The 20,254-nt window shown below is 40.1% G+C and overlaps 1 protein-coding gene across 1 annotated transcript in view; it reads right to left on the minus strand.

Annotated features, from left to right (window-relative positions):
* Positions 1-20,254, minus strand: part of TOP3A (DNA topoisomerase III alpha) — a 200,142-nt gene that overhangs the window by 118,503 nt on the left and 61,385 nt on the right. The window contains exons 5-7 of the mRNA XM_086940709.1: positions 14,355-14,463; positions 8,137-8,280; positions 3,520-3,690 (exon numbers count right to left, since the gene is read on the minus strand). Coding sequence (XP_086796835.1) covers positions 3,520-3,690; positions 8,137-8,280; positions 14,355-14,463 — 424 coding nt within the window. The remainder of the gene's footprint in view (positions 1-3,519; positions 3,691-8,136; positions 8,281-14,354; positions 14,464-20,254) is intronic.

The following is a 20,254-nucleotide window of genomic DNA, read 5'->3' on the forward strand; positions in this document are numbered from 1 at the left end:
GTTGCCTTGATCTAAATTATCAAAAACTGCAGAACCTTCAAGTAGTGATTGTGGTATCCCAGCTGAATTAATACTCAAGTAGGTGTGTGCAAATCAACCAATAGTGCAAATAATTGTCGAGGGATAACTAACTGAAAGAAGCGTAACCATAAAGAATTCTTGCAATTGAATGCATAAGAGAACTGTACATTTCTGACATTTATGGGTATATTACTTTTTCAATAGCATTCTCAGAGCAAGTTATTGTTGTGACTGTGGAACAATGAGCCCTAAAACCTGTCTGCAACCACGGAAGAAGCCAGGTAGTTTCAACCAAGTATCTTAAACATTTTGCAAACTGTAATCCAAACACGCAATTAGGCTATAGCTTCCTGATCATCTAAGAAAGGTTTCTTATAGATTGGCAAAATTAGTCTTCTGTGCCATAAACTGAACCTTCCCGGGTTGAACTCAAGTAAAGCCTTGTTAATATCACCGACCATTCTTTTACATTAGCTTCAAAGACTGTTAGGGAAATCCAGACCAGCACATGCGGCCCCCGTTGTTTTTTAGATATAGTATTAGCTCCCCTATTAATATGCATAATGGGGATTCAAGGGTTGATCCAAACCCACACAGCCTGGTTGCCAGTTCAAACCCTGTTTCCTCATTGATCCTATTATCCCAAAGGTGTGACTCAGCTTAAAGTGGTGGAAATTTAAACTGAACAGGGACACACCGCAGTCCCTCTTCTTTGCTCATGGATCTAGCAACCAACCCCCAAAAAATGTGTATATCCTTCTTAGATACCCTATCCCACTTCATCAACTACTCTTCTTCCTTACATTCTTTGACCTCTGTGCTATTTGACAATTTAACCTTGAAATAGCATTGGCACTCATATGGCAAAGAATTACTTTCTCATATAGTAGGCAGTTTTTCCAGTGGTTTAATTTTCTCAACTTTGAAGTGGGTCTAAAGTTGTTCCTTCTTACAAAGACTGGAGTAGTTCCTCCATTGCTGGCCTCCCATGCCAATATGCCCTGCTATCCGGCTAATATTTCAGAAAAACAACAATCATTTTCAACGTGATTTCTAAAACTCCCACTAGGCAAGAGTTTAAAGATTAATCTCCTAAAGGTTTTTTGCTTCTGGTCTTTTAAATATTCCTGACATCCAACACTGTAGCACAAATGGGTGGCATCTGAACCGTTTAATGTAGGGAATTATAATCGCTCTCCCTCGGGCTTACCACATTCATTCTGTTAAATTTGCTCTGCCACAACAGATGCTCAAAAAATGTAGTCCAGCATTGCGGATATATTTCTCCTGCTCCGTTGTGGTGTGCACTGCCCCCACGCCCTTTACTTTTCCATGAATGAAGTTCATGTGAAGGCTAAAAATGCAGTTCAAAAGCAGCTTTCCAAATGGGTGCGTTTCGAGTTAGACAAATTTGGTGGGAGAAGACCCCAGCATTTTTCATTGGACATTAGTTTGGAAAGGATATATAGGACATATATATTGGATGCCTTGTGGACCCTTAAATCACTTATCAATAGTATATAGTGATTTGGATAAGAAGCAGAGGAATCTTGTATTGTCTTTCAGATTAGCCACATTTTGAGAGGGCTTACCAACATAAAAAACTGATTGATATTAAAGTGTGCCATAATTAGGTAGCACCTGATGAAGAAAAAAGCAGAAGGAAGCTGAAACCTTAGTATCAAGGTTGATAATATATACAGAAAAGGCAACAATGTAATAGGAAGATATAAGAGATCATTTACCGATACCTTTTTTAATGTTCTGAGAAACAGATGAAGGGTGCAAAAGCTTCTGAAGGACATACTTAGCTAAAGAGTAAAACGCAAGAATGTATGCCAAAAAAGAAAATCTCATAATAATAAATTATCATTTGACATCATGACAAAGATATTTGAAAAAAATATACTTGTATGAGATATATAGAGTTATAGTTATGAACTTATGAAAACATATAGGCTTTAATATGACAATGATTTTACATGGGAGATTGGAGAAACAAAGTAAATAGAGAAATACAAAACTAACTTAAAACTATTTTCTATTGCACAATGATTCATCAATAAAAGTTTAAAGCGCTACTTCAATGTACCACCCCTGTTAAACGAAGAAATTGTTTCTTATGATCCTATCTTGTTGCAGACAGATAAAATACTGTATGGGGTATGGCATCTAATACTAGCTGGGGTATGGGGTATGGCATCTAATGAGCCATTGGAAATTATTGAAAACAGATTTTTTAAATCAGTGGTCTCCCTCCCAGAATCATTCTCGAATTATGTAGCCCACAAGGAACTAGGTCTGTTGCACATTACCGACTTTATCAGACTGCCCCCCCCTCAGCTTTGGCTTTCCATCTGGCGCAGGGACACAGTGACCCTAACCCAAAACATAATTAGAGATATTTTAAAGATGGATAACTACGGCAGGATTAGGTGGTTGAAATATGTGAAACAGGAGTTAACAACCCAGGGCTTGGCAGAGCTTTTTGAAATCCCTACAACGTGCAAAAAGCAGTCCATAAAGAAGTTGGCGGGCACCTTTATGCGCCAGGCTCAATATGTCCGAAGGAAAGGAATTATTTTAAGCAGGCAGCCCTCATGTATCAATTAACACCATCATTGTTAGAGGGAGGATATTTTTACTTAGAAGATATTCCCATTGCCCACCACAAAATCATCCTGCTGAGGTTCCGTCTGAGCCTAGTACCTTTAATGTTAGGGTTCCCAGAGAGGACTTTTAAACATTTGGAAGTGTCCCTCTGTCCTTGTGACCTAAAATCCCTCCAAATTGACCTCCATATTTTCGTGGCTTTTATCAGAGGGAAAGAAATCAATATATTGTACCCATTTTAAACAATACCATTTTAAGCAATGTCGGGTTGCCTTATACTTTTTTAAATCCTTGCCTGATCCTTTAGTGTGTTTATCATTAGCGTAATTTTTGTGGGCTTGTAGGAAAAAAAGGAGACAGGTGCACTATAAAAAGGTTATGGATCGTTTTAATTTATTTTGTCTTTTTAACTGATATGGCTCAAAACTTCACTGAATAATGGATAGGTGTGTAAAGGTATACCCACTTGAGAGATAAAGGATTTTATTGCTTTCTTTTTCTCTTTTGCGAAATGTTTATATAACTTTTAATCTGTATCTCTGTGAATTCTTGCCATGTACTTTTATGATCTTAAATGCAAAGAGCGAATAAAGTTTTAGAACGAATACTATGCAGTCTGTAAAGCAATCTCATACTTGAAGCCAATTCTGGGGTTCGCTGACACTTCTAGAAATCTGTAAACTGTCTGTAATTCCTATTCCTATTTTAGGATTCTTAGTTTAGTTTCGAGTGTGCATTTAAATCGGTTTGTGCATTTATGTTCAATATAAATGTACCATTTTTAACATTCCTAACTAACCCACCTTATCAATGGAACCCTATACATTCCTTCTTTTAAAAATGAAGCAAAGATTACATTCTCAGCATTTGGATTTTAGACTGTACCTTTAATCTTGTAGAATGTTTCTGGAACAAAGGCTTGGATGGCTTTAAATCGCTCCACAACAAAACCCAACGTTGGGAACTGGCAACTACCATAGCTGATCAGCTGGTTGGATAGGACGTTGGGGAAGATCTTCTGGAGCCGCAGTGTCTGAAATCTAGTGAAGGCGGCACCTAGGGGTAAGAAAAACAAATTAATATGAAACCACAGGTTCTTTTTTGTTTATCGGTTGTTTTAATTGGCATGAATAAAGTACAGTAAATACAGCGACAGAGAAGGTTAGCATCAACCCATATTGTGATAAAAATGTACCAATACTAATATATAAGAAAGAGAGAGAGGAGAGGGGGAGAAAATAAGCTACCAAAGAGGAAAGAAAAGAAAGAGAAGGAGGGAAAGAAGAAAGAAGGGCAGAAAGACAGAACTATAAAGCAGGTAAGAGAGGGAGGGGAAGTGGGCCAGTCAGGCGAAGCCCTAGTAAAGCAGGGTGGGCAAGGTCAGGAGGAGAATGCAAAAACTGGCTGGAGGTCGCTGGTGAGGAATAAACAAGAGTCGGGGGGGGGGGGGTAGTCCTGCAGGAAGGGGAACCATGTGAGAAGAAAAAGGTCTGCTTTGTCCATTATCCCTTTTCCAACAAACGATACAGGTCTAAGTAGAATTCGACAGTGTGTAGAAATGGGGATTAGATGAATAGGTGTAGAGAACAGGGCACAGAGTTGGACAAGCATGGAAATTCCAGCCCATCTTCTTTGTCCCGCAATTAGCTCCATGCCAGCAACCCTTCTGATCTACTCTTGTGCCAGCCACAACTTCTTTATCCCAAAAACGCTCTTCCTGGCAAATCCACTTGTTTCATATCGAGTCCCTTGCACACATCCCTATCTCTTTATACCAGACACCCCATAATCCCACATATAGTTGACTGCTTCTAAATCTTGAGGAGCAGGATCCTCATTTGCCCATGTGAGCTTTATTTCTTGATTTAAGTATTAGATAGAATGAACTTGGCGGGTTGAGTGGGGAGTGGCCAAAACATTTCTGGCTAAGGTCAAGTCCCCACAACACCATGGAGAGTGGGACCCTACAGAGTTAATCCAAAAAGTCCATACAAGTAGTAATCTCCACTCAGGGTAGGGTGGGTAGCAAATTCCAAGGTGTTTGGGAAGCAAAGAGACAAGCAATACAGAAATACAAAGAGCACAGAGTTAATTAATAACAATGTTATGTATTGACTATAGTTGTAACATAAAAAATGTATTTATAAGCCAGTAGACACAAAACCACCACTGTGTAAGAGTGTTAAGAAAAATAATTTTAATTTACATAGCCAAATGTTCAGTCCATGTAAAATGTTTGCTTCTGTGTAGCAGTGTGCCACCTTTAAAAGAAAACTTGAGTGGAATGCTTTCGCGCCATGTGCCCTTTTGCTGCGATTATGTTAATCCTGGGAAAACCCAGTAGTACAGTTGATGCCTACAGTCCCAAGTGCGAAGATAACCTCTTTTAGAATGGAATCTCCCCTTCAAATCTTTAATTTAATGGCAAGTGTTAGCTGAAAATAAAATAATTTTCTATTTTTCATTAAAATACAAATTCATTTAATTTTTAGTCCAATTTTACTAATTCACATGTGGATATGGAGTATAAGATTCCTAAAACGCAAGGAGCACTATACAATATTCTGCAAGCATTGGTAGAACCAATGTCTGTTTTGCCAGTAATACATAGAAAAGGAACATGGTGGAGTCATACATACAGCTGCTTCACCTACATAATGGTGTAAATTACACAATGTGCAGTTTAGCAATATGCCATGGGGTAACAGTATGAACATGGCCATTGAAATGATGCTGCATTTTTGCATGATTATGGATCAAAAATTAGAAGAGTGTTGCTGAACAGTGGAAGGCACTTCAGAAAGGATCACCTTTCAGTTGTACATTGCTGTATTTGGGTGTTATACTAGTACTAATGAGGTAAAACCTTTGTCCAGACAGTGTTAAAATGTGTAAAAATAACTAATTATTCAACTGATTCCATCACACAACAGTGCTGCATTATGCTGCATAATTTACATTTTCTTTACATTTTCTTTCTGCTTTGTCTAGAAAACAAACCCTTCCACATAATTTGGTCTCCCTAGCTGCATAATTTAGTGTCACTAAGTATAATACGAACGGAAAAGAAAAGAGGTCTGGGTAACTGTCAGGCAACAGTTTAGGTTATTGGCTCTTTTTGACCACATGAATATTGAATTTAGCATCTGTTACCACTGCCATCGAAGGACCATATGCCCTGGTATGTGTGATAATGTTTGTCATGTGAAGGAACATCACAGACAAGGGGAATTCATGCACCGCATTGGGTTTCTTGATCTTTACTCTGGGCCTCTTCTACAAATCTTTTTCAAATGTCAAAATCCTGGTATCAAAGACAGAAGGAGCTACTTACTAAAGTTGAAGGTACATTTCACACTGATTTCCCAAGAATCCACATGTTAAAGTTGAGTGGCTGAAAGACAAACCTCACTAGGAACTGAATGAGTTGTAAACGAGGGAGGGAGCTATGTTAGGGCAAGCTTAGCAGTCGTAAGTTTAAGGCTAGAAACCTGCCCCAATATAAACCAGAAATGAGCTATACAATGCCGTGCTGGGATCTACTTTCCCTGCAGTTAGTCTGGAACCAGAAAGCTCTTGACTCGTAAATAAATAAGATGACAGCATTGTATTTACAGAGATCACGGTGTTCTGATAACCAGGACACAACCAGCCAGTTCTCCTTATTTAACCCAGGGACCAAGTAGGCATCCTTGGCTGCTGCTCTGTACTGTTTTGTAAGCTGTGAGGAGAGTAGCTTGGAATCTCAGAAAGTGGACTAGTAGCTAGATAACCCCAGATATACCAACTATGCAGCTGAACCCTCTAGTCAAGCTGAAAGGACAGGTTCTGCCTTTTTCCATGAACCTGAAATGGGTATAGTTTGCTGTTTACCGGAAAACAAGCACTTTCGAGGAGAACAACAACTTTACCTTAGCTTTAACTTACAAAAATCTACAAACTTTTGTAAACTTGCATTGGAGGATCAGTGTAAAATACTGTAATTGATCCAAAAAGATGCCCTGCTTCCGCCCTTCATCTGGAAGGAGCTTTTTCACCCGAGCAAGCTACCAGAAGCTGCATTTGAGGTTGCAAAACCCTGCTCAGCCCTACTCTGTCAATCCTTTGCAGAGGCGAACATTTTAAGCATACGTAACCTCTGTGCCCTATGCCCAATGCAAGTATTTGCTTCCAGTGGTGCTAAAGTAGTATAATGTCGAATTGAAAATAACAAGGAGTTACAGGCAAGAGGGAAAAGGTTTGAGGTCAGAGAGAGGTGTTGAAATACACTAACATTTCCGTTCTTGAGGGTCTAACAGCTGCCCAGTGGTCAATTCAGCTTTTCAACAGACTTGCCTTCCTTAATCCAAAAGAGGGACGGCAGCACATTTGAAGAAATAGAGATGTTCTCTCCTCTATCATCCCCTAATGTCTTCAAGGATGTCCTCCCTTCGAAATGTTATCAATCAGCACAGAGAAAGTGCTCCTGAATCCCAGAAAGAGTTCTATTTGATATAATAGGAGGTTGACAAATCTGACTGCAAAGATCTCCCCAGTGTATTTTGAGAATAGGACCTTTTCTAGGTTTTGAGGAAGTGATGGCTTCCCACACATTTTTAAAACTAGCCTCATAACATGGAGTGCATTGTACTGATAAATTTCAGTTGATTCACCGTGGAAGGTATAAATGTCTTATTGATTATGCTGGGAACTTTGAGGATAAGACATCTATGAAATGTTAATGTGGCAAAAGAAATGGCTTTGGAAGAGAAGAGGACGCTGGTCACGGATGGGAATCTAAAATTGTGTCAGCTCAAGCACAGTGCTTTGAGCTTTGGGGAACAATGCAAAGCAGCCAGAAGATGTATTCATGAAATTGGAAAACAACACTTCTATTGTAGTACAAGCATTTCAAACATGACTTTCAAAGTATGGTGTTGAAGTCCGGTTGAGACCTCTTTACAGAATCCCGCAAATGTGAAGTAGAAAGGCGTACTTGCAACAGTACCTAACAGCACACTGTCTAGTTCCTGTTTTAAAATGATTAACATTACATATACTCTATCAAGTAGTTTGCCCAGAATCGCACAACTCTTCCATCAAGTGATGAAACATATGTCTAGGCTCCAAAGTCAGAAGTACTGCCTCTAGATAGGGTACCAGCAACACTTCCCACAAATTGAGCAGGTGTCCTCTATTCAGAACTGAGGCAAAGGCTTCTTCCACAAGCCATCTTCTAACCAGTATTCTCCTCAAATACACCCCACTATAACAGAGCTACCTTAACTAGCATAGCATGGGGGATTTCATTCTTAATAAGCATCAAAGAAATACATGTATTGCCAGTTATTGTCATTAATATGTTGTCTAGTAAATTGTAAGCTAGAGAAATTATTGTGGGCCTTGATGAAGCCTTCATCTTTTATCATTATCGCTTTTATCTTTTGACATTTGTATTTGCAAACTCCTTGAATTTTGCCATTATTAGTAGCACAATATCCCATGGTATTGCATTCTTCTCACCTATCCGGAGGTCCAGTTCCTGACGCACATCCACAGCATCGTTGACATTCTGATCCGGCTCAATGAGGTTCTCACAGGCCGCCCGGATGGAGCGAGGAGTTATCTCTGAGAAACGGGCTCGGAGTACAACCAGGTTCTGTTTCACTGACAGGCCAGAACAAAGAGATACCTGCATTAGTTAACCTGGAATACAATAAGGCTTCTGGAGCATAAGGCAGTCCTCTCGGTGCATGATGTGTTACCTTAATACAACTGCTAATTTTCCCTGCTAGGAGTTTGCAGTAGATATTTGCATAATCTAATCAACAACAATGGGTAAATCCTACGGCATAATAGAAATGCTCTTAATCTCTATTCCGCAGAAGCAAGCAAGGAAACATTCACATCAGTGTTTACAGTTCCAAGTTACAAATCCTCTTTGAGGTGACAAGCAATCTAGCTCAAGCAAAGGGACAGCACATGGTACAGAGAAAAACATTCTGTCCCACACCTGTAGAATACCACCCATTGAGCTGATGTAAAAAACCCTACAAGCATAGGACATTCACTAAGAAACTAACACTCAAACTGTTATCACAAGAACAGCACATGGTTGTAAGGGAACAACTGTTACAGCCCTCTCCTCTAGAGGATACCAAACTATCCTGATGCAGCTTCAACTCTGTTCATCTATGACTGTAAGAGGATATCCACTCTGGGCTTGCTTGTAAGAAGGGATCCCATCTCCCAGAAGAGAAAAGAAGATGGCCTATGTCGCCTAGGAAGGAATCATATCATATTGAAAAGACAGGGGCGCACACCAGCCTTCACCTCAAGGATGGCACTGCTTCACTCATTTGAGAATAGAATACTAGCAGTTACTTCTAGGAGGATGTAGCCTCGTTGTAAGAAGATAAACATTTAAGTTTATCCCTGGAAGCAAGCCACACAAACATCTATGGTAAGATTAGATGAGAAGAGGTTCACCATAATGAGATCTTCGTTATTATTCAAAATTGGTAGACTAATCCCAGTGGTTTCATGGGAAATCACTGGAGCATCCAAATCCTAATGAATATTATCACTGTAACAGTGATGGAGTCATTCAAATATACAAACAAGCATATAGGCCTGGTGTTGCTCGCAGCCTTTTGGTTTTGTCAGTTCTTGTTTTGTTAGCTTTTTGTAAAACTTTATTGATGGAGAAGCTGCTGGGCACTTGCCAATATTAAAAAAATAATGGCTAACAACAATAAATATTTGGGGTCTCAAAAAGGACTAATTACCAATGTGGTTTCTGTCACTGAAGGGGAATAGTTGCAGTCCGATGTGCTCCATGTTAAAGAGCAGAATGTCATTCCTCACCGTGAAGTAAGTCAATGGCTGAAGAGTGCTGACCACTGCGCCATGTTCTAGTGGGTGGAATTAAGATGTAAATCACAACAGCAGACCAATGGATGGAGAAGGATGGCTGACAGCCTCGATAGTAATACATCTATACTATATGTAATATTACAGAAAAACCAAAAGCTCTTGGCTAATGCCAGGCCTAAAACTGATCCTTCATAACTGGGTGGGAATTGTCGGTGCCAGCAGGAAGGACTGGATAGCGATTCTCTAAAAAGAATGCGGTCACTTTAAACATTTTGGAGCCCCCTGCAAAAATATCCCACTACTCATGATACGGAACACATGCATCACCAACAACCACACCCAGTGAATATTTGTTTTACAAGACAGACGATGTTGCAATGCAACATATGGTAACTGATGAGGTGGCAGGGTGGGTGAAGTGACAGACAAAGAGTACCAAAATCGCCATGAATGCCATTTTTCCAGCCTCGGTCGTCCAGCCTTTCTTCTTTATTAACTTATAAGGAGACTGGTTTCGCAGAAGTTAAGCTGGGAGAGATAGAAGACTTCAAGTAAGCAAGCTGTATAGAACTACTGAGTGGAAGCCATATCTTTTGTAGAAGTGTCTAAAAAGAATCCTGTCAAAAAGCATGCAGATTGGTCCACATCACCTACACATGTCTGCTATATCTTTGGAAAGCAAGCAATGCTGTCTTAGCTCTGGTGGAATGAAAATCATACAGATATCTGAATGCTTCTAAAAGTTTTGAAATACAATAAACTATGTACTAGGCAATAGTTGCTTTAGCAGCCTTATTTGCAGGGGCGAGGTTTTGATTTGTCACAAACAGATGCTCAGAGATCATAAAATGGTTTTGTCCTTGCCAGCTAGAACTTGAGAGCCGGGTTGTTTAGGTGCTAGATTTTGCACATGCAACATAGGGTAAATAATAGGACTCTCAAAAAGGCTAGATAAATCAAGGGAATGGGAGAAAAAGGAATACGGTAACATCCCCAACCATATCAAGGGAACAGCGTCCCCCAAATTTTTCTACTTCCTTCCCACCAGGAAACAAATATCAAGCAAATCATATAGGATATTGCCATGTGACAAAATAGCTTTTTATGGCCCCAAGTGCTGAAAACTGCAGCACCCTATGATGATGTCCCACTCACATGGGGCCGGAAAAAGTCTGCACATAATATTAACTTTCACATTTATTTCCCCTCGCTATTTGGTAGTGTGTCAGGAAAATATTGCATGTTGTGAAGAACGAGCCGAAAAGCTTAGCAGCTGGTAAAGGGAGTGAGACAGGTAGCACAACTCCTTAATACACTACAGCAGTGTTGTCCATGAGAACAAGTACAATTGCCGCTCCTTCACCTTGGAGGAAAGGGAAGCAGAAAGGAATGACCTAAGGCATTGAAAAATGACCTTAAGATCCAAATGGTTTGTATTTAGTGCTATGGTCTGGAGGGTCAACAGCCACTGAGGCGCCCTTTGGAAATGGGAGGCCCAACCATACCGGCATGAGTGCACAGTCAATAGATAAAGGGTATTGAAGACTGAAAATTAGTACCTTTCATAGGTTTGATTCCAGAGTCCATCCACCTGCAAAGAGACACCAAATAACTGGGAAATTAATCTTTGCATGAAGCTCCACAACCTGAATCCCATTTATAGCCAGGAAATTTAGCAAAATCCTCCTCCGCAACTCAGTCAAGAGCATGAATCCTTTTTGGAAGTGACATAATAAAGCTTGCAGAAATCGATGAATGCCCCTATAAATGTATGCCTCTGAGATAAAGGCAGGTGTGAGGTTTTCTGGTCTATAGATAATCCCACATCAAACAGTAATGCAGATCAGGCTCAAATACTCCTTTGGCAGGAAGATGCTGAAGACTGCTTTTATCAGCTACAGTAGTCCTAATAAGATAATGAATGCACCACGGAAGGCAAACATGAGCCACAACTACGGAATGAATCTCAAACTCTCTGGAAGAAGCATTCAAATGAAAGATTTGACAAATATATTCACACTTCTGACCTAAAATTCTAGACATCAAATAGTGACAGTGCTCTACCTTAACAGGTTTATGGAAGTAGGCAACACAACAAGATGATGGGAGGAGTGCTGAAATTTTTCAAACACTCACCCCCAGTCACAGATTTAAGCTTACATTCAATGCGGTTTATTGAGCCCAGAAGAACTTGTTGCATTAGAGAGAAAGTAATCCTAGCTTTCTCTTTAAAGGACTTTGGTATACAAACCCGAAGAAGCTTGTGATTTTGGTGTGTCCTCAAATCTACTCTTTACTTTCTTACTTTACTAAAGTTGTTTCAACTTAGAATGCTTCCTGCCCTTAAAAAGCTACGAAGCAGTAGAAATTGTGCTTAAGGATTTCTGCAGTCACAACACTAGTTTCGCATTTCTCAGGAGCCTAACCTGATAAAAAAAAGATCCTACCTCAAACAAGAAGTTCATGAATTTGTACTGCATGTCATTATGAAGAGAAGGGGCAGACAATCATGCTTGCTTTTCCATGCAAACAGTCATTCAAAACACTAGCTGTTGTGTCAGTCAGATTTGTATTACTCTGTTAACTATTCCAAAGATGCATCTTTGCTGCCTGAGAGCCAGAAGAGGAATTTAGTTGGCCATTCAAAGTAAGAAATGCAGCAAATGCTTCTTACTTCTCCCAATTTTTCATACGATAAGCAAGAATTACTGAATATGCATTCATGTGTTGCAGAAAAAGGCACAAATTAAGGATGGACTTCACAACCTTGTTTTCCTGCTTCCTAGCGACCTTCTCATAACCCCATTAAAGGGGGTGCTGGATCCTTTCCATTACCAAATACAACAGTAACCATAATGGACTGACCAGACAAGTTACTGATAACAAGAAATGCTAAGTTCTTGCGTGCTTCGGGGAAGGCTATGAGTGATGGTGAGGCAGAGTACAAATGGAATTTTCCATCAAGAAAGGCTGCATATTATTAAATGAGCTAATCAATTCAATCTTGAAAAAAGACCAGAAGCAAATAACTGTGTTGTGAATTTTGATGCAAGTTAAAACTTACAAACACTGTACCTTAACTTAGTTAAAAACACGGTGGACTCAAATTCAAATTGGATTGAACAGTACTCTGATCAGAAAAAAGTGGACACTGAGTTAGGTGGGGTGCAAAAAATGTACTTGGAGGAGGTCTAGCTAACCTCATCAAGGTGCCAATTGATGAGAAGTTCTACTCAATACCAAATTGGAAAAAGTTAATTCTGACAGCTTCGGTGTAAAACAACCTTCAAAACTAGGGCAGATTCCAAAGGAATGGTAAATATAATCTCATAGCAAACATTTAAAATCGCCAGTACCAAACCTATACCAATGACTTTTCTTTCCCTTTTGTTTCTTCCCAATACTTAAGCGCTGAGTGTCTAACTAAAGAACTACCTCCGATAGTATGCTCTAAATTCCAAACGAGACTCCAATTTGGATTTAGAAACCATAACACCTACTTTATGTGAACTGGGAGCAGGGTGGGTGGTTTTAGGGAGAAAGTGGTAGATAATCCTGGTCTCCTAAACACGTGGCAGATGGTTCAGGAACTTGGGAACTAATCCTCTTCTACTGAACAAATGCTGACCAGAGGGCCGGACTGGCTTATAGGGCAATCAGTCAGGGATTGACAGGCTAATCAGAAAAGTCAGTTCATGGCCCCTTTTTGTGGCTGCCTTTGGTCCTGTTTTATGGTCTGCTGGGACATTTTTTATTGGTTATTTCATGGATATTAAAACAAATATTGTCTGCAGCAAGCTCAAATACATGCAGTTTTCCATACCTTGTAAAACAATCAGACAGTGTTTCTTTACAAAATCAAAACTGCCGAATTTGTAAACATGGTCTCCTTTTAAGCTATCTTATTCACTAATGAATGCCACTTTTATTTTGGTGACCGGGCCTATTTTCTGTCCCAGGCAGACACTGGATGACTCTGTGATCATGCTAAGTGCTGAATCCTTTGAAAGAAGTACCTCAGCCACATTCCTACAATTAAATTAGGAAGTCACCAGAAGGTCTTTTCCACAATACATTCTTTTAATGCTTGCCCCACCATATTCAGTGCTTGAGGTCCAGTGCTGGAAATGCAGGCATGTCAGAGGGAGGCAATCTCTTTTTTGCTTCGCCCAATCGAAATATGGGGAAACACTTAAAACATCAAACAAGGAGAGGGCAAAGAAAACAATCTGAAGTACTGAAGCCCTGTGTACAGCCCACTTCAAAAAGAGGAACTGTTTAAGGTTGCTAGTGAATCATGGGTAAGTAATGCAGGTCAAGCCTGAGGGTGCTCTGAAACTTTAAAGTGAAAGCATTATTTTTAGGGAAGTTTGTTTTCTGGTAGGAGTCACAGCACAGGAAATTGACCACTGTTTGAGAACAAGTGACATCACGGAGAGAGAGCAACAGATAAGTAACTTCTTCTCCAGCACGGGATCATCATACAACTAAAAGGAAATTTGGATAGGTCCTGCAACACCCCTGTGAATCCCAGGGGTTATTTAATGACTATGACAGTTACTCTGTGTCTTGAAGATAGAACATTTTGTACCTGCCAACAGTTTTGGGGTAGAGTTGTGCTTTGACAGGGTGCACAATAAAGGCAACTGAAAAAGGCTCTAATAGAGAGAATAACTGAGGACAATAAACTCTAATCAGCTCATCCTCCAATACAAATAAACAATGTTTGAGCTACGACGATCAGAAATTACTGTTTTTGTCTGTGCCTACATATTGGTACCATGGAACACAATAACAGTATTTGCAATAAAAGAAGTAAATAATCTGAAAAGCAATAATCTTTGAACGGGGGCACCTGCGCACACCTGCTTTACAAACTTGTATGACTTCGAAGCCAATGTTCTCCCCCTCCCGATCGCAATCCGTCCAAATGACCAAAGCTTGACATTGTCGTGCCTCCTTTTCGAGTGTCCTCTAAAGAAACAGAACATGTCATTGATTATTAGACTAGTAAATAATACATTATTCAGAACGCACATATACTGTACAAACATCTGCAATGAGGAAGACCAAGGGAACTAGAGTGTCCAAATTTAGTGTTAACCTTTAAAACGGAAATGAGTGGGTCAAGCAAATCCAATTGCTTTTTTACTACAGGGCATGAATGTCATAAATGTATTTCCTCGGTTTTTCCAGGTACTCAACTGGTACACAAAGCAGAACATAATGTTTGGAAAAATTCTGTATTTTAAAAATGTACACCATTTAGTGCAAATTCAGTGAGGATACTCAAAATCACGAAATGTACTCAAATCTTGTCTGCATTTTCAACTCGATAAAAATAAGCATTAGCAAAGCCAATTGGTTGGTGGTTGGCGGTTGGCTGCCAGCTTTTTGACTTTGTTATTGTAGGTTTTGTTCTGTCATGGTTTTTGCAAAACTTTATTGTTGGGGACACTGGCTTATCGAATTCGAAAAAACAATAACATGCATTACCAGTGTGTCAGTCCCTGGCACTGAAGGGAACTATCTTGTGTGTGCAGCTCTTCCTTGTAAAAAGAGCAGAATGCTGTCACTCACTGTGAAGTTAGTCAATAGCTAGTCGGTTTACCCACTTTCTGATGGTGTATGCAGTTATGGGTGGAGAAAAAATGTGAATGTCATCATAACACCCTAATGGATGATGAGAGCTAGCTGAAAAACCCTATACATATAGTAAACATATAATTTAAATGAAATCCAAAGATCTGAACTACTAAAAAACCTAACCAAAATATGGACCCCCTCTTAACAGGCGTGTTTTTGAACATAGAAAGGAAGATTTCTCAGAGTTTGGCAACATTTCTTACTTTGGCTTCTTGCAATGCCTAAGAGAGCCTACTTTGAGCGCAATATGAAGAACACACCTGGTGTGATTTACACAAAATCTTTGCCAACAACAAGGCCTACTCTAAGAGTGAAGGCTCAGGACCTCTAGGCATTATCCACCAGGGGATGAGGCAGGTTGTCCAAGGCCACACAGTGTGGGCGGACTGGCCAAAGATACTGGTAAAAGGGTGTTAAATAATACTTCAGTCTGCAGCGCATGTACAGAATCCAATTATGTTCTCCTTTTTCTGACTTCCCGTTTATGACTTTGAACTTTGCGTGGTGGTCCCGTTACATAAACAATTTTAGGTTGCTTTGCATTCTCCGGACAATCCATTCTTATTCGCTTTCTGTGGCAAAGGTAACTGTAATGCTATGTTAACACAAAGCACTGTCAGTCATTGGCACAAAGCTTATTCACCCAAGGAGAAAAGGCTGAGTTGATTCTGTAGAAAAAATAATCTTTAGAGCGGGATCAAAAAAAACTGTAAAGAGTTGCTACGGAAGCATGCTGAATAATAGTGTAGACAAAGGAAAATTAACTATGTAGTTACAAAATCTCTAGTGTGACCATGGAGGACTCTTCGATACATTGCGCCCTTTAGTTTTCTCCACTTCAACTGCAATTCTCTCACCCATCAACCTTCCAGATCCTACCATCAATCTCCTCCCAAAATGTCTTGTCTCACATCACCACTCCAGATACCAAAATACATTTGATAATATAACAGACCCAAATAGAAAACAATAATTCTGACAACAGGACACAATATGATAAGAAATTAATGTAAAGCTCATGTAGACAGAGATATTACTGCTTGGACATCCCTTGATCAATTAAACAGCTACACAAAGTGATTCACTCTGAAGGGATGGTCATCATTTATCCCCAATCTTGCCCAGTAACAATCGGGACATTGCATCTTATCTACCCCGCCCAAGCTCGATGCCTTCTTCTTTAAAACAAATTATCACTTTAACTTATTTTCACCCTCCTGCTTATGATGAAAAAATCTAAACAAAACCACAAGTCAGAGAAGGCAGAGTACAACTGGCTATAAAGATCATACTGATAAAGTTTTCACACATGACATGGAGCGACGTGACAGCACTGCAGTCCGGAGATTCAGCCCTCTACAGATGGGGAAAATTCAAGTAGAGTTAATGACATTACTAAATTACTCTACCCTTGAAAAGCTGGCAGGACTGGGGAATGTTTTAGAATCAACTCTGAAAGGGAGGGCAGTTGGACTGGGTTTTATCAGTAAGATGACAGATATGCTACTAAAAAACTGGGATCTCAAAAACTGGTAATGTTGTTCAGGGGCATGTCTGTGACGGAAAGATTATAAATGCTGGGCACAGAGAATCAACATGCCAGGCTCACTATTGAAATGTCAGCTGGCACAATGTCTGGAATATGTCAGTTTGAAAAGGTGTCTTATTTGGGGCAGGCAGTCACTTCCCAAGTATCTTCATACATGTGACTGACTATTCTAACAGTACTGCATTACATGATGAAAATGAAGGATGCAATAATTTGGACAAATTAAAATACACATACCTGAAATATATACTAATTATTCCTCCTCTAGACCTATAACTCTAGTATCTTAATAAAGTCTTAATTTATGGGTTTATATAATTCTTAAGTCAATAAAAACAAACATACATAGAAGAGATCAGAAACAGGTCAGGGACCGTTGGTACTCAATGGCCCAGGACAGCAAAAATTCTACAATAATTTAACTAGGCTATCAAATGATCCTCTCAACCCATTAAATCAAGACCAGACCTTTTCAACCATCCCAAAATAGTTTTTCCAGGTTATTTTTCTTCAGGAAATACAAACTGCAATACACTAAGTTTTACTACGCAGTATTGTAATGTAAGCTCATACCATCTCCTAATTGTGTTTCCTATAAAGATACAATTAGAAACAGCCAACCTCGGGTACTCCGAAACCACGCAGTTTATCCTTTCAACTACTACGCTTTCCTGATGAAACAGGGCTACTTTTGTTATCATACATTCAAAATTGTAATCCCTGCAAAACTGCATTGGGTAACACGGCTGCACGGATCACATGCACCTATAAATACTTCTCCAAGGAACTTCATGAATACTAAAAACATCACCTACCATCACCTCCCACACAACCTGAATATCCCCTAGGAGTGGGGAAATGATCCTACTGCACATTGAATGTCACACACGTTCCTGTAATATCAAATCCCAGTTTCTCTTATGGTTTAGATCTTACTAAAACCAGAGACATAGGTGGCTTATGAACCACATGCACCCTGTTACATGCTACAAAAACATATCCGCACCGACTGGATAGTAAGCAGATGCCAAATCAAATACAATGAAAACAATGTCACTTATGGAGGTTCAATCCATCAGCTACATTAGGTTGCATATACCCAGATGAACCTCTTACAGGTCATAAATCCACACAAATACATGTGCCCTTCACCGGCCATGTTAACCAACACTAAATCCACCAATCACTGGGACCCCATCTATCTTTGATAACCTGATCACAAATTCATCTATCCAATTCCTTTTATAGTTATCCTAACAGTACATGGAGAAAAGGTTGCAATTTAAGAGCTACAGCCATGGTGCCCAACTTCAGCATCACTCTCTAGCTCACCACAATTTGTTGGTGGTCACACCAGATAGATACTCTAAGCCCCAAAAGGTAAATAGAGCATTTGTGGAGAAACAGAAAACTAGCAGATGACTTGCACTCCATCCCCAAGTGGAAGGGGAAAGAAATGTTAGGAATCGTGTGAACCTGATAGACAATCTCTTATCCACAGGTAGTAAGAAGCTCCCTCCATACCCCTGAAATCAGTATGCAAATATAATGACTGATATTTTATTAAACAATTATATATTATACACTGTGAGAAGCTGGCTTGGTATAGTACACGTATGTAAGTGGACGCCTTGCACCAATACAGACAACCCTTATGGTGATTTTAGTGTGCCGTAGACAACTTTAGAAAGCTCTCGAAGTGGTAGCTTTGGAGAGCAGCCTTCAGGCTTAGTGCAGAAGGAGTGTAAAGCAGCTTGTTTTACCAGAACATAATCTTATAGGTATACATTAAGTGAAAAAGAACCACACAGTGTATTTATAAAAATAAGTATTTATTATATGTAGGGCTCCCGGTTTTCCGTTTAAACGGATTTTTACATATAAATACAGACGGAAAACAAGTTTCCCTTAATCTGTACTTATATATAACAAGCATTTACAATGCAACGGTTTCGCCTTCGGAAAAGTTTGAGCTATTGGCATTGTAAATGACAAACTTTTTATTTATGTGTTGGTTTTGAAAACAGATAAATAAATGGCATTCTCATTTACAATGCCAATAGCTTACTCTGTCGCAAATGCAAGACGTATTGCATTTGCACACACACACCCACACAAGAGCCCCCCACACACACACACACAAGAGCCCCCCACACACACCACACAAGAGCCCCCCACACACACAAGAGCCCCCCGCAAACACACCACACAGAGCCCCCCACACACACACGCAAGAGCCCCCCACACAAACACACACACGCAAGAGCCCCCCACACACATACGCAAGAGCCCCCACACACACGCAAGAGCCCCCCCCACACACACACACGCAAAGAGCCCCACACACACGCAAAGAGCCCCACACACACGCAAAGAGCCCCACACACACGCAAAGAGCCCCACACACACGCAAAGAGCCCCACACACATGCAAAGAGCCCCACGCAGAGGTCAGGGGTGGCACAGAAGCAGAGTTTTCACACACATACCATATGAAACTTGCTGGCACACATGAATACTCACTTAGACTATAAAAGCATCTAATTTCTTCTCTCAGCCCAGGGCAACAGACACATAATTAACTGGACATACAATTAGCTACCAACATCCATAAAAGCAAAAGCATTCGAACGACAAGCTCTACTAGCCTTGGGCCAAACAGAAAGGACAAACACCATGGCAGCTCCCAAGAGATCGAAATCAGAAAAAAACACTCCTGGCAACCTTTTTATGAGCTATGGAGCAGAACTATATAATGCACAGAAAACCGTAGACATCACTAACCTATCACCAGAAACCGAAAGGCGCGTGTCACATTCGAGCTACAAGGTCGTTTTCTATGCATAGAAATATCTTACGGTTCATAAAATCCGAATAGTGGTCTGATATCACACACACTTTAAATAGGAACTACGAACTACATGCAAAAGCAAACGATATTTTGGAAAACGCTCTGAAAACGGACCATTTCAATTTCTTGAGGACTATGCAAATAATACGCCAAGATGATCGACTCACCCCACTGATTACTTCATTTATGCAGACACTCTGTCGCTGAATAAACTACACACTGTACCTCACGGTTGGGTAATCGTCATGGAATGCAGGGAACACAGATTACGCACTGGTACAACAGTGCATATATGCACAAATTCTTTGCAGTGTCAACTAGGGTAGAGACTTGAGAAATTTATGAAGTCACACAATTTCCGAACGGCACAACAGCACAGAATTATCCTCATGATCCAAGGTATAGAATACATGTCTATCCATACACTACTTGCCGCCTATACTTTATTATGTTGCTCCCACTGGAAGTTGACAGGAGTTGGGAAGAAATTGTTGAAGGAACTAGCACAAAGCTCTGAGCAGCAGAAAAGGTATCCATATTACCACAATACACAGAAAATTCAGGCTGACGGCATGAAATGAAGGAGACCAACTAGCCGCCACTACCGAAGATTTTACAGGAAGGGGTGAGGGGATAGTAAAAGTTGCAAGTTGAGGGAACCCAATGCGAAGGTAGGAGAAACAGGAGAAGGAGGTAAATTGACAACTATTCAGATTCAGA

This window comes from Lissotriton vulgaris, chromosome 10, assembly GCF_964263255.1.
Source record: "Lissotriton vulgaris chromosome 10, aLisVul1.2, whole genome shotgun sequence".
Taxonomy (NCBI): Eukaryota; Metazoa; Chordata; class Amphibia; order Caudata; family Salamandridae; genus Lissotriton; species Lissotriton vulgaris.